General features: G+C 39.3%; 2 protein-coding genes across 11 annotated transcripts in view; one reads left to right on the top strand and one right to left on the bottom strand.

Annotated features, from left to right (window-relative positions):
• Positions 1-1,401, top strand: part of LOC144607205 (unconventional myosin-Va-like) — a 94,982-nt gene extending 93,581 nt beyond the window's left edge. The window contains exon 36 of the mRNA XM_078423886.1: positions 525-1,401. Within this exon, the coding sequence (XP_078280012.1) occupies positions 525-677 (153 nt within the window). The 3' untranslated portion in view covers positions 678-1,401. The remainder of the gene's footprint in view (positions 1-524) is intronic.
• Positions 1,402-5,720: 4,319 nt separating this feature from the next.
• The window catches only part of LOC144607377 (protein unc-13 homolog A-like), a 184,408-nt gene continuing 174,720 nt past the window's right edge, over positions 5,721-15,408 (bottom strand). For 6 of the 10 annotated variants that reach the window (XM_078424171.1, XM_078424170.1, XM_078424178.1 and 3 more), the window contains 4 exons: positions 15,157-15,213; positions 14,329-14,421; positions 11,276-11,435; positions 5,721-10,111 (listed from right to left, as the gene is read on the bottom strand). In XM_078424171.1, coding sequence (XP_078280297.1) covers positions 9,826-10,111; positions 11,276-11,435; positions 14,329-14,421; positions 15,157-15,213 — 596 coding nt within the window. In that variant the 3' untranslated portion in view covers positions 5,721-9,825. The remainder of the gene's footprint in view (positions 10,112-11,275; positions 11,436-14,328; positions 14,422-15,156; positions 15,214-15,408) is intronic. The other 4 variants (XM_078424174.1, XM_078424173.1, XM_078424176.1 and 1 more) reach the window with 1 other exon arrangement.

The following is a 15,408-nucleotide window of genomic DNA, read 5'->3' as shown; positions in this document are numbered from 1 at the left end:
TCTAATGGAATGGAGTAATATCCATGAAGTAAGATGTTTAGAGAATGTCAAAATATTGTGGAGTGCTTGCAGTTGAATAGAGTTGTCTTTGCAGTGAAGATGTACTTCATAATTAATTCCCTCTCCAAACTATTCCAGGAAAACATACCCTTTTGTGCACGAAGATCCCCCTCCCCCCTTTTATTAAACAGCTGCGGTTCTCAGGAAAAAATCCAGTTGGAGCTTTTATTCCAATATGTCTTTAACAATCTGCTGAAGGAACTCAGCATGTTGAGCAGCATCTGTGGAGCAAGGTTCTCAATGTTTCAGTTTGAAACCCTGCACTGGGACTGGTGCAGGAATTGAACCTGAAATGCCAACAACATATTCCTCCACCCCCACAGATGCTGCCTGGCAAGCTCCACTCGCAAACTGTTCATCGCTCCAGCATCTGCAATCTCATGCCTTCAGAGCCTCTGTTTTTCAGTACTTGTCTGGTTCCAAATTGGATAAAAAAAATTTGCTTGATGTTTTGTCTTCTGCAGAATCGATTAGCAGGCAGAAGTCCAAGTCGGCACTTACTGATGGAATTGAAGTACGTGTTTGCTGTAAATTTTCCCATCATTCCCTCGCCAGTGAACCTGGAGGAGATTAGAATCCCTGAAACCTTGGAGCTGGACTTTCTCAAGAGAATCTGAACTTGCTTTTGGAAGATGACTTTGGACTTGCGCAGATTTGTAATTGACAAGGTTTTTGAAAAGATTTTTGCACGATCCATGGTTATTTACAAACCGTGCATCAAACATTTAATTGAATAGTTCGGTCCGCCTTAACTCAAGATATTTTAAGGAAATTCAATTGGCAATAACTTTTATCACTTATTTATTTTAGATATGAAAGTACATAATTTAGGTAATTGGTTGATGCTTCTGCAATTGAACTGTAAATTCAGCACTTTAGATAATTAATGAGCATTCCTTTAACCTTTGCACAGGTGTTCAGTTTGGCTGCTATCAAAGTCTTTAAGCTGACATATTATTGCACTGTTAACAGAGTACCTTTATTTCCATTTTTATGGTGCTATCTCAATACTATATTTTCACCTGAGCAACCAGGCACTAGACTTGGTGTGTCACTAATCTAACAAGTGGAAATGTAGCATTCTGAATCAAACTCCCACTGATTTTACTCGTCCCCACGTCCTAAACATCAAGCTTCACTGTGGGAGAGATCACCTGGTTACAACAAGCATAATATATGGGATATTCTGTCACGTTCAATGAAATTTGTTGTTTGTAAATTTATAACTACCATTTTAATGCTAAGAGGTCATAGTGTATAATATTGGTGGATTTTTATGTACAGACATGTAAATGTGATAAACATATTAATGTGAAAAATATGTAATGTGAAATGGTTTAATGCATACCTTCATTAAAGAGAATGGAAATTGTAACTACATGTCTGCAATTCAAAAATTTGATTTAAAAGATTAAGTTGGTTGAAACATGCGATCTACTAGTGTACAATTGGTCCTGGAATTCATTGTGGATGTTCAGTTGACATCGAACAGTTCAGCACATGGACAGGCCCTTCAGCCCACAATGTCTATGCTAGTCATGATGCCTAGACCATTTACCGACCTGCACGTAATCCATATCCCTCTATTCCTTGCATGTCCATGTGCCTATCCAAAAGTCTTTTAAACACCACTAACGTATCTGCTTCAACCACTACGTGTTACAGGCACTTGCTCTCCCTCTGCTTTTAAAATACTTGTCCTGTGCATCTCCTTTAAGCATTGCTCCTCTCTTCTCAAAGCTATGCCTCTTGTATTTGAATTTTCCATCGGGGGGTGGGGGGGAGGAGGAAAGATTCTGACTATCTTCTCTCTATGCCTCTATCTATGCCTCTTATAATTTTATAAACTTCTATCGGGTCTCCCCGAAACCTCTAGCATTCTAGAGAAAATCATCCAAGTCTGTCCAACCTCTGCCCCGAATACCTAATTACCCCCGAATCTAGACACAATTCTGGTAAACCACCGCTGCACCCTTTCCAAAGCCTCCACATCCTTCCTGTAATACACTGACAAAACTGCGCTCAAATTCCATTCAAATACTTGTAAATAACATATATGTAAGCAGTGGAGGGTTGTACCTGCACTGTTTAACTGGCTGGTATAGATGATTATAATGGGTCTATTATTGAGACCTAACAAACCTTGGATCTTAGGATGAAAAGATGTCCAGTTCAAATGTTAATCAAAAACATATAACCGGAGAGATTATATTGATATGAGTGTACATTGAGGAATTTAAAACTTCAATGCAAGTTATTGGATGGGTTTGTTTGGACTATTAAAATGGGCAAGTTTCAAAACATTCCCAAAGTTTTCTATGGATAGTTGTACTCTCCAAGGAGACATGGGGAAGAGTTTGTTTCTTTGCTTCCCCAAAATGAAGGATTTTAAGTCCTAACTTTTCTCTTGATAAATGTGACATGTAGATTTTGTCTCCACTATATTTTAATGTTAATTGGGTCACCCAAGTCCAAATTAATTTTGTGTAGGAATTGAGATTTACAATTAAGTTCTCTTGTGTGTTGCCTCACGGTTCAACCCTTGGAATTGGAATTGTTTCACGTGCAGACAGAATATTGTCTGTCTTTAAAATTATAGTTGAATAGGTATCTATTCAGGTGCCTTTACACATAGTAACTCCTGGATCTCGTCAAACTAGATGTTGGAGATTTTGGATTTGTAGTTAATCCGGTACTTCTGCAACTGCTACAAGCAACTATGAGTAACAAGATGGATTTGGGGAAATTCTCATCATTATAGAGTTTTTATTATTACTGTTAAAGTACTTGCCGTGCTGTTCGAGATCCTATTATAATTTTTGATAACTATCTTCACTATAATGCCACCCACTGTCATCTGTGCAAACTTGCTATTCATGCCTTGTACGTTCTCATCCAAATTGTTAATATAAATCACAAATAGCAATGGTCCCAGCACTGATCCGTGAGGCATGCCACCAGTCACAAATCTCCGGTCTGAAAAAACAACCTTCTACTTTCCTCTGCTTTCTTTCTTGGAAGCCTTTATCCAATTGGCTAGCTCTCCCTGGATCCCATGCGATCTAACCTTCTGGAGCAGCCTACCATGTGGAACCTTATTTTTTTTCCTAATCAGATGTGCAGCACTTTGGTCAACGTGGGTTGTTTTCAAATGTGCTATACAAATAAAATTGACTTGACTTGACTTGACTTATCAAATGCCCTGCGAAAAACCTGTAGAGAACATTTTTGGCTTTGCCCGCATCAACCTTTATGGTTATTTTTAAAAAACTCTTAGATTTGTAAGACACATCTCCCATGTACAAAACTATGTGAATTATCCCTGATCAGCCAGTCTACTGCAAATGTGCATATCTTGTCCCTTTGAATAAATTGTCTACCCTAGATGTTGGGCTGATGGTCTATAGGTCCCAGGGTTTAAATAGAGGCATAACATTAGCCACCCTCCAGTCTTCCAGAACATTGTCAGTGTCTAATGATTTGTGCATCTCAGCTAGGTCGTCTGCACTTTCTTTAACTTTCCACAACTCTACTCCCACCGGGACACTCCTATATCCACCCCTTCCCCATCTTCCATCACCTACATTCCTTTCTCTAGCTTCACAATTTGCATGTTGTCTTTTCGTCTCTGGCTTTGTCTAACCATCTGTTCATCAAAAGCCCCACTCACCTGTATCCACCTATAACTTGCCATGCTTTGTCCTGCCCCTCTTGTCACCTACCTGTTCTCCAGAGATGCTGCCTGACCCAGAGTTAGCACCTAGCACCTGTACATCCTTGTTTCTGCTCTTCGGTTCTACACTATCCCACTTTCTCATCCATTCCCTGCCCACTAAGGGCAATTCACAGAGGCCCATTATACTACAAACCCATGCGTCTTTGGGATGTGGGAGAAAATCTACGCAATCACTTAGAACATGCAAACTTCACACAGATGGCACCTGAGGTCAGGTTTGAACCTGGTCCATGCACTGAGGCTGCAGTTCTACCAGCTGTGCTACTGTGCTGCCCATTGCATTGCAAAGGTGCACCAGGGCACACAGACCAGACATCCTGTTTTCTAGTATTAAGTGATGTGAAAATTAATTCAATTTGGAGTACATTTTCAGTGAACGGTGATCATTTTCAGATAAATCAGTTTAAGCACTAATGGTATGTCTTTTAGAGAACTTGCCTTCTGGTCTCGGAATGAGACCTTTCATCCTGTGAATGTCCCACCTGTCCACTTCAATTCCTAGTAATTTTTGCATTCATTGATTAGATCTCATCAGTGAGCATCCAGGTTACAAAGAGCTGCAGTAACCCAGAGGGTCAGGCAGCATCTCTGGAGATCATGGATGGGTGAGATGAGACCCTTCAGACTGCACATCTTCAGGTTAGGTGTTGGTGTCAGCATGACTGTGTTAACGTTGCATTGGGCACATTTCCACTTGAACTGCTGGCATTCTTGTAGTCTTGCTCTTGCCTCTGGCATGCATCTTGTTCATCGGCACCACCTTTCCTCGCAGAATCTTGGTACTTTCATACGTCTGGCAGCTATAACATGTTGCTATATCCCTCCTGTGCAAAGTGTGTCTTTTAGAGTTGGCAGCTAATTAGATTGCTGCGCAGAAATGTGGTAGCAGCTGTGATAAATTTAAGGCATCCTTCTGGTGGAAATTATGCTCACGTTGCTACACATGTTTGTAGACAATTTTATGATCTCTTTGGATGACCTGATATGGAGCTGGTGCTACATGCAACATCCTGTTAAAGTGCACCAGAAATTAGTTGGTTGTTATTTATTCAACCCCTACCCAGGCTATTTAAGAGGACCAAAAAGATCCTGAATGTTGGCATCAGTGTTGTGAACTGTTGTCAAACATTTCTGGTTGGAAAGAGTATCATGCACACTAACACCCCATTTGCCAAATATGCATTTTAAGAGAATCGATGTAATATAGTTGGTTTTGTACCACAACCATTCAAAAGTCATGACTCAAAGGCCACAGAGTGCTGGAGTAACTCAGCAGAACAGGAGTCATCTCTGGAGAATATGGCATGGTGATCATTTGGGTTGGGATCCTTCATCTGACTGCCATCCATGTTTTCCAGCGATCTTACTTGACATGCTAAGTTACTCCAGCACTTTGTGTCTATTTTTGGTATAAACCAACATCTGCAGTTGCTTCCTCCACACGCTGGCACTAGTTAATAAATTCATCTGCTGAACATCAAATTTGGTTTTATTTATCGGAGAAATGAGGAACTGCAGGTGCTGATTTGCAAACAAGACTAAATGCTGGAGTAACTCAGCGGGTCAAGCAGCATCTCTGGAGAACATGTATAGGTGACATTTTGGGTTGAGATCCTTCAGTTGACCCACTGCGTTACTGACCTTTGTTTTTTTTTATCATTCAGTATGTCAGTCATTTTGGGTGTGGGATGAAAGAATGATCACCATTTTTGAACCATATACTTTGACATTTAATCAGGTAGTGTAGTTAACCACCAATGCTGAGGACGTTGAGATGTGACATTGAAACCATGGTGTCCTGCATTTAAAAAAACTATCCATTTCTGCTTCGTTTAATTTGAAGTTAAAAAAAAATGCTATTATATATACTATCAGATTAATCCAAGAAATTGAAACCAGTTAATATGTGAAAAGAAATTGGGTTCAAAGTTTATTTTAAGAGGATGCCAAACTTGGTTGAATGGCACAAATTCCTTCGCTGCTAACCAATAAACAAATGTTTATACTTTTAAAATACAAACTATATAAAAGAAAAATCCATGTGCGAAGATTTGTTCAGAATAGGATCTTAAACATGAACGTAGTAATAGTGCAAATCATGCCACGCAATTCATCTCTGAACATCAGTCACGTGTTGCAATGAAATTGCCTCTATCGTATGTGCTATATTATTTGGAAACTATTTTCAGCATGCTGGGTGCTGAAAACTTATCAAAAACACCATTTTGATAAATGACTTTACAAAAAAATTATTTCATGCTCTTTTCCCACAAGTCTTCAATAAAATAATTGTTCAGCCATAAAGTGCCATATCCCTCATTGAATTTTACTGTCATGCACTCCCTCAAAAGAAAACAATTCTTACATTTAACTTAGCACGTAAGGCAGCAAAAACAAGTGTCGCCCATTGTGAACAGGAGAATACCACATTTGGCACTGCAATGTGGTTATAAACCAAAAGCAAAATTTATTTTGAGATCCCCTTAGGATTAGACACCAGTTTTCTTTTCAATACATAAGATCTGTAGAAGAAATTGTGGCGAACATTGCTATTTCTCCATGATCCTGATGTAAAATGAATTAGGATAATTTGATCTGTGAAGAGGTGACAATTCTGCTCCAATAAAATGCTAACCTTATCTATAAATGATTCTAACTTTTTTATTTCCTTGACCACTCGTGGACTGGACAAAAGGCCAGTTTTTGCCTTTACACTGAGTGGGGAATGCCTGTTCATCACTAAAGGTTAGAGATATTAAATAATGGTCTTTGTTCCTGATCAAGAGAGCCAAGAGTGAATGTTTAGAAGTGGGTACATATTTTTGATAAAATATAATGAAAAATGGCAAGGGTATCATGATAATAAGCATCTGACTAAAGTGCCCTTTCAAATCTGATCAATTTTAATTGTGCTTTGCCTTAATATTGTTTCCAAGATTAAGTAAATGTTTGTGTATGATTTAATCAATTTAATGGCTGTAATCAATTACTGATGACTGAAAAGTTTTGACTTGGGACTTTGCCCCTTGTTTATAGATATAAATAGAAATTGTGGTTTAACTTGGAGATATTATATATTCAGGCTGGCCACAGTGCTTTACTCTGAAAACACTTTCAATGTTGACTTGCTATTCTTGTTTCAAGGTGGTACATGTGCAAGCGGAAGGGATCATCAGTTTAAGCAGACATTGTGTTGGACACGCATTGTGGTGCAGCAGGGCTGTTACTATGCTGTTCCATATTCTATTAAGATACTGGCCTGGGTTTCCCTCGGGGAATCTGATTTTTTTTAACATGACATTTTCCTTGTAACTTGTACTGGGAAATCTACATGCTGAGCCTGGCAGGGTTCACCAGGGAGCATGGCTAGGCTGAATGTTAAAGCAGTTATAGAAAGAACTTGCCCTTTACAGTTGTTCAATTGTGGAAAGGGCTCGCCAGAATGGAGTTGGCTGTGTTACTAATTATGGATTGGTCAATCTTTTTAATATTTTGTTGTGTAATCTTTTAGTTACTTTAGAGATACAGTGTGGGAACAGGCTCTTTGGCCCACAGAGTCCAGCAATCACCCATACACCCTGGCATTATCCTACACACTAGGATACAGAAGCCAATTAACCGACAAACTTGTACGTCTTTGGAGTGTGGGAGGAAACCAGATCACCTGGAGAAAACCCACGTGGTCACAGGGTGAACGTATAAACTCCGTACAGACAGCACCCGTATTCAGGATTGAATCCGGGGCTGTAAGGCAGCAACTCTACTGCTGCAACACTGTGCCACCCAATAATCTTGTAATCTTTTGTTGCATGAAAATTTCTACCAAAAGCAACTACAGTAAAACTCTCCAATAATTTGCTATCCCCTAACTTGGAGATCCTGATGGTTTAGTATCTAGCTCATTGGGGCTTCATTCCCACATTCTCCTTAAGTGCACTATCTTCTCTGGAATAATGCATTATAATAGTATCTTAATTAACATGTTTGGGTACAGTATAAGTTTAGTAGGATTCACTCTTGGCCAATGGTCTGGAACATCTGGTAAATTAGCACTGCTGGTGCTGCTGCATTAGTTTTACTGTATGCCTTGGAATTTGAGTGGAGCTGTGATATTTTTGCATTCCATAACTACCTGATCCACATCAGGAAAACAAATCATGTTGGAAGGAGCAGTCCTGAAGCCAAGCAATGGTAGGGCAATGTTTGGCATGGCCCATGCACATGACCTTGACCACAGCACTCCTGGGGAAATGCAGGCAAGGAAACTGCTTGCCACAGCCATAAACTCAGCTTTGTCATCTGTCAAAGCAATCAACATTTTTCAATGTTTCTGAATATTTCTGATATTCAGATGCATTCAAAACTTAAATGTTTTCATTTAAAAGCCCTTTTAATTATTTAAATATTATTGCAAGCAAATAACTTGCCATTAGAATTTTTCCTTGTAGGTATGAATTCTGCATAGAAATGAATAAGCTTATAGATCTTGTGCCAGGTCAAATGAGAGTTGATTTCCCAGCACAAGTGCTGTGGTATTCTAGCAAGCTCCTGCCACACCATTGAGGAGTGCTGTGAAAGCTTGGTCAAGGAAATTCAAGACTTGGATGTTCACCAGGTCTCCTACACTTGTCTGTAGAAATGTTAGCTAAGTCCAGGCCAATGGAATTCAAAAAGGGAAAGGTAAACACTGCAAGGAGCATAATCAATTGTGTACATAAAGATGTAGTTAACTTAGATATAAAGATGAGGTTATCTTAACAGTCCGTGTAGCAAACCATCGGTCATTTCAGCACCAGTTGTTTGCGTGAAAGCATTTGATTATCGTAACTCCAAATCCCAATATGTATACATGTTGACTTTCCTTCTCTTGTTTTGTATGTGTGGCAGGGGCAATTGTATCAAATGTAAATAGAATATTGGGATCACTATCTTTTATTACTAATATACACTCCAAATGCTTCATACATCTACTCATACTGTCTGAAGAAGGGTCTCGACCCGAAACGTCACCCATTCCTTCTCTCCCGAGATGCTGCCTGACCTGCTGAGTTACTCCAGCATTTTGTGAATAAATCTACTCATCTTCTAAGCCTTGCATCTAAAGCTCTCTTTAGTCCTTGGTGTCTATATAAAAAAAAAAGAAATCTACAACTATATAAGTGTCCTCCAATTTATCTCTAGCAGCACAAGAAATTGATGTGTTGAAACAAATGGTAAAAGACAATACATGGTGGATTACATTTGTAAACCTTTTGTGGATATTATTACAATAAGTTGGTCATGCTTAATACAGTAATTTTTCAGAGTGCATGAAGTGGCTTGTCAAGATGACTATTCCCTGCAACCGGTTTGAGTTCATTAGTTTGTGGATATTTAACTTCGCTCACATTGGTCACATTGGAGTTACTTTTTACAGACATTTTGTAATGCAGTTAAATAAACCCCAAAACGTGTGTCTAATCTTAAATGGTACGTAAAATACTGAGCCTGTTTGTGAATACAGCTCAGCTTAACAATCTATTCAGGAAATACTGTGGAATGTGTCAGAAATTAGTTACACCAGTGAATATAAAGACACTTTGGCAGTTTGGTGTTGAAGAGAAAGGTTAACTGAGGCTTTTCACAAGAGGTATACAAGTTCTTTCAGCTGTAGGTCTCTCCACAAGAACAGGATCACAGTGCTCATTGTACACAGGCTCAGTAGAGTCATGTGGGATTTATTTACTTGACATTAACCATTAAAGTTAATCCAATTGTAACTCCATAAGAATACTCTGACTTCTAAGGGGCTGGGTGCTGCCTCTCATGAACAAAAAGTCAAATTAATTGTCCACACTGGCAAAGAAAAAATAAATTAACCAGAGACATGCACAGACCAAAACCTAAACCGGGCCTCCTGATTTGTTATTTTTTTGCTTACTTAATTGGGGCATGTGGCTTCATTGAGATGAGAGAACTGAAGCTCCAAATAGCTTAAGACATTGAAGTTTTAAATTCTGATCTACCTTTCTGATTTTTGGCCACCTTTTTCAACTGCCCTCTTCAGCAGATCGTATGTCAGATTTCAATTTTACAAATTCCTTTGCCACCTCATCATTGTTTCTTTGTGAAAGTATCCTGAGGACAGTTAATCCTGTCTCGTCCATGTGAATCCTGCGGCCAAGAGGTAACCAGCAGGCACAACTTCCCTTCTGGATAATATCTTGTAGTTGCATCACAGCGATACCAACACTCCGATCTTCTCGGGCAAAGCAGTAATCTTTCACGCAAATCTGGATTTCATAACATTCTGGACCATCCTCGGCACTCAATGTGCTGCGGAAGAAAAAGCAATTGTTTGAGTGAACGATATAAATTTAGAGGGATGTATATATCTCTATCCTTCCCGCATGTGATATACAGTATCTCGCTCATCTTTTATCTATAATTATGATTGCAGTTGTAATAACTTGCATGCACAGACAAAAATTACTTGAAGTTGAAAAATCTGAAACTAGATTTGGGAGAAAATATAATTTTTATAGAAATTAGAACAGTACTTGTGCAGAACAGACCCATCTGTCCACAATGTCTGTGCCAGATATAATCCCAAATTAATCTAATCTCATACCTGTGCATGATCCAAATCCCTCCATTTCCTGCATATCCACGTGCCTATGTAAAGGGCCCTTAAATGCCACTCTTGTATCTGTCTCCACCACCACCCCTGGCCACACTATCCAGGCACCCACCGCGTTTAAAAAAACAACATGCACCTTTAAAGTTTGCCCCTCTCATCTTAAAGCTATATCCTCTAGACTTTGACGTATCCACCTAGGAAAAAGGTTCTGACCATCTACCCTATCTATGCCTGTCATAATCTTGTACTTCTAGATGAAATATAACGGTGGTAATAATATGGCCTTTCTGAAGACTAGGCGGATGTAAGGGAAGAGGATAACATGTTTGATAACCACCATAAATTGATTGAACAAAACACAGTATCTGAGCAAAACACAGTGCTAGAGGAACTCGGTGGTTTAGGCAGCATTTGTGAAGAGATGGACAGGCAATGTTTTGGTTCGGGTCTGAAAGAAGGGTCCTGGCCTGAAACATTGTTTGTCCATTCTCTCCACTGATGCTGTCTGACCTGCTGAATTTCACCTGAAAATTGTTTTGCTCAAGATTTGAGCACCTGTAGTTTCTTGTGGGTCTAATTTGTAACTGATTTCTATAACATTTCACTATTTCTGCTCCAATGATCCCATGCACAGGTTAAAAATATGACCGATTCCTGCGAATAATTCATGTGGGGAAAACAAAACTGCGCAAATTGCACTGTGTTGACTGAAGTTGAGCAATTGGGGGAATAAGGTGAGTTACTGAAACGGCTTCCCACTTCTCAAACAAGAAATGGCTAAATATGACATGTTTTTTAGAGTAACCAACAGGCCATATTAAAGGTGCCCATTGCTAAAAGCAGAATAAAAAGGTACATACAATTGAAAGGTTTCATTAAACTTTGGAGCCCAACTGTTGTTCTTGGATTTGGTGGCAAACCTCCTCTTCTTGTCACTCAGGTGAGGGCCAATCATATTAACTTCGACAAATGGACGGAAGATACCAGTTGTTTGCCACTTTAGATCATTGGCAGCCACAACTGCAAGGAAGGAAAAGAGGTTAAGACTAGAATATAGATTTAATTACAGTTTCTACATGCTAGTATTTCAGTTGAATAACGTGTTATTTAAATCCAGAGGTCATTGTTGTGGTTACAATCATTATTAGCCAATTTTGAAGCTACGTTTCAGGGCAGCTGGGAGAACTGCTGCCTCCGTGCCAGAGACCTGCATTCCATTCTGAATTCTGATGCTGTCTGGATGAATCGTGCACGTTCTCCCTGTGACTGTGTGCATTTCCTCCATGTGCTCCTGTCTCCTCCCACATCCCAATGACTGCTGGTTTGTAGATTAATTGGCCTCTAGTATATAGGGAGTGGATGAGAAAATGGGATAACAGAGCTAGTGTGAATGGGTGATCGGTGGCATGGACGCAGTGGGCCGAAGGGCCTGTTTACATGTTGTATCCATAAACAAAACTGCACTATAAAGCATTACTGAAGGCTGTAAACTATTAATTATTTCAACAATATAGGAGCACTATTTTTGGACAACAGTATGAAACTTTCACTATACATTGCAAATTGGAACAAGTCAGCTGTGTACAAAATGGTTTCATTGACATTTTGTTTTTTTCTATTGAGAGTAATGGGTATAAAGAGGGGTTGAAACTCCCTGAACGACTTTGAATGTTATCAGCTAATTAACATTTCATCACAGCACATTTTTCAATCAGATTGTGTATTGGTTTGTTTTTCAGCAGGGAATGATTCCTGAGGCTCAAATATGAATATAACTAATTAATAACAATTACTAAGAACTGGCATGTGAAATTATGTACACTTGGTTAATCATTTCTCCTATCAAGCTGTTTTTGAATACCATATTTTGCCTATGTTAAAACTGTAGGTCTTTAAAAACTTTCTGCATCTAATCAGCTCTCTAGATTAGAAGGGTTTTTTTTAACCTTAATGAACAAGATGAAAATTATGATTAATCCTATTCAAGGCAGTCAGTGGGTGCTTGATGAGAGAGGTAAGATTTGAATAGGAATATAGATTTGTAAAACTGGACTACGTTAACTTGGCAATAAAGTTGCAATGCATCAAACTCGAGCTATTTATAAACAAATGATGATTATGTTCTGGCATTGGCTTGGGATTCCAAAATAATTCGGAACCCATCAATCATCTTGCATTTCTCACTGTTCTAATCTCTTGCTCAATTCCCCAGTTAATGCTCTCTTGATCAACCCCAGTGTCCAAAATATCTTCAGTACTTAGCTGGAGAATGAAAAGGGGTGAGTCGCGACAGGGATGGACTGGTGGGAGGATGGAACAGTGCAGATAAGAGGGGAAGATAAAACTGCTGAATACTTAGTTTAGTTTAGAGATACATTGTGGAAACAGGTCCTTTGGCTCACCGAGTCTGCACCGACCAGCGATCTCCGCACACTAAGACTATCCTACTAGGGACAATTTACATTTATGCCAAGCCAATTAACCTACAAACCTGTAGGTCTTTGAGGTGTTGGAGTGTAAAGATCTCTGAGAAAACCTACGTGGTCACGGGGAGAATGTGCAAACTCCGTACAGACAACACCTGTTGTCGGGATGGAACCCAGGTCCTCGGTGCTGCAAGCGCTGTAAGGCAGCAAGTCTACCGCTGTAAGGCAGCAAGTCTACCGCTGCGCCACCGTGCTGCCTCCAGTCTAATAGGTCTAATCAATCAGTGCCTGATTAGAATTCTGTGACATCCATTCTATGGATGACACAGATGGCCTTCCCATTAAAACTGATGCCAAGTCCTTGTATATCTCCATAAAAATAATTGATCTCTATAATCATTGGGGTGATATTTGCAGGCATTGTTGATTATCTAGTAATCGGATAACTTGCCAGTTTTAATCACATTAATGGTCTAGGCCGTCTACGTTTTTGTGAATATGGCTTGATGAATAACTAACTTACAATTTTACCATGTTGATAGCTCTATCTTAACTAACAATTAGTTTTTGCATTTCTTGATTTGTATAACGATACTCATAGTTACATAATCTGAGATTATCAAAACATTATGCTAAAAAGTATGAAGGAACTGGGCTGTTACATCTTCTAGTGTCCAGGAGCTTGTCCTATAAAAAGAGTAAGTTTAAGCCTATACACACTGGACATTACAAGAGTGCAAAATGAATTTATCAAGATGTGGAAGAGAAGAACTGACTAGATGCTGAGATTTTTTCTATTCTAAAACTTTAGAGCATAATTTCAGGATAATTGGGATAAGAAGATTTTCTCCCTTCCCCATACATACACTCACAGATCTGTAAAGCCTGTGCATTCATTCAGTATATTCAACGCCAAAATCAAAAGTTGGACAAGTATTCCAAAGATGTGGGGATTGTGTGGCAATGTATGCGTTAAGGCATAGGATCCATTGGTGGTGGAATAGGCTCGAGGGATGGCGTGGCCATGTCCTGCTTCTGTTTCTCGCATTATTATGATGAATGTATTTGTTGAGAAAACCTATAATTGTTTTTGAAGTGGACATCAAGGTGGCATAGCAGTAGAGTTGCTGCCAGAACTCCTGCTGCATCACCAGAAACCTGGATTCGATCCTGACCACGGGTGCTGTCTGTACACAGTTTGTACGGTCTCCTCGAGACCGTGTGGGTTTTCTCCCACATTCTAAAGATGTACAGGTTTGTAGATTAATTAGCTTCGGTTAAATTGTCCCTGGTGTGTGTAGGATAGTGTTAGTGTGCGGGGATCGCTGGTTGATGTGGACTCAGTGGGCTGAAGGGCCCGTTTCTGCACTGCATCTCTAAACTAAACTAATCAATGCCAAAAAGTTAGGATGTGGTGATGTTCATGGACTGTTGGCAGACCAATCTCCCTCTGGGCATGAATAAAGTTCTATTGTATTGCAACCAACCTTTCACTGTGATTTTGTGCTCTCCAGTTCCTGGATGAGTGAAAAGTTCAACGTGGACAGATACTTCTCCCACCGGATCATCCACACCAGATCCTATAAAATTGTAAAGAAATATGAAAGCCCTTTTAATGGTGATTATTAGCTGGGTGTAAAGCATTCAGTGCAAAACTCACTGTATGCGAAGTGAGCCCCAGTGAACGACTAATTTATTAAGTGGGATAGCCATGAGTGACATGCATAAATCTAACCAGTTAATATTTCCTCTCCCTCCAACCCAGTGCAAGCAATGTTTCAGCCACCATAATGCCACTGGTTCTGTTCTGGTGAGTTTGATGCAATTAAAAATAACAGATACCAGTCTACATTCGAATCTGCATGACAAACACTTTAATTCAGTTTGTTGGGAGTTTAAATCCAATTGGTGTGACTTCAAAAATTAGACTACATAGCCAAGTAGTGATATTATCAAAAACAATAGATTTTGTAAAGCTTCTATTCCTCAAAAGATATTCTAACTTTTTTTTTCTCTCCTTACAAACTGAATATTATTTCAGAGGAAATTCCATTTCAGGGTCTTGCAAAGAAGACCTTTTCTTTAACCCAAATGAAAAAATCCTCCCTAATTATAATTGTAACAAGCAAATCACTACTTTGTGTGTTGATTGTCTGTAGAAAGCTGCTTGCTGCAAAAACATGCACAAGGACTGCTCAGTTTGGGTTGCTTAGTATTAGATTCTTTTATGTCCCATTTAGGTATCAACTGAGCAGTTGTTTCAAGCCCAGACATTCTAATGCTGCCATGAATGGCAACATTAAGCTCAGACATACCCTTTTCAGGATAAACCTCCTCGCTATGGGTAAACCTAATACCCTTCCCACCATGCACTGAGTTGTGATATCAAAGCCAGACGGCAGGCGACAATGAAAAGAAAAAGAAATTGGAGTGAGAATATGCACAGAAGACAGACATATCAGTTGTCCTAATAAACAGATTTAGACACAAGATTATTAGAAAAAAGTTCCAGACATTAACTTTTGAGTTAAAAGCTTGAGGGAATCAAAAACAAAGAAACTGAAAGT

Source organism: Rhinoraja longicauda, chromosome 28, assembly GCF_053455715.1.
Source record: "Rhinoraja longicauda isolate Sanriku21f chromosome 28, sRhiLon1.1, whole genome shotgun sequence".
NCBI lineage: Eukaryota > Metazoa > Chordata > Chondrichthyes > Rajiformes > Arhynchobatidae > Rhinoraja > Rhinoraja longicauda.
The sequence above is the reverse complement of the archived record's forward strand: the minus strand, read 5'-3'. Positions and strand labels throughout refer to the sequence as shown.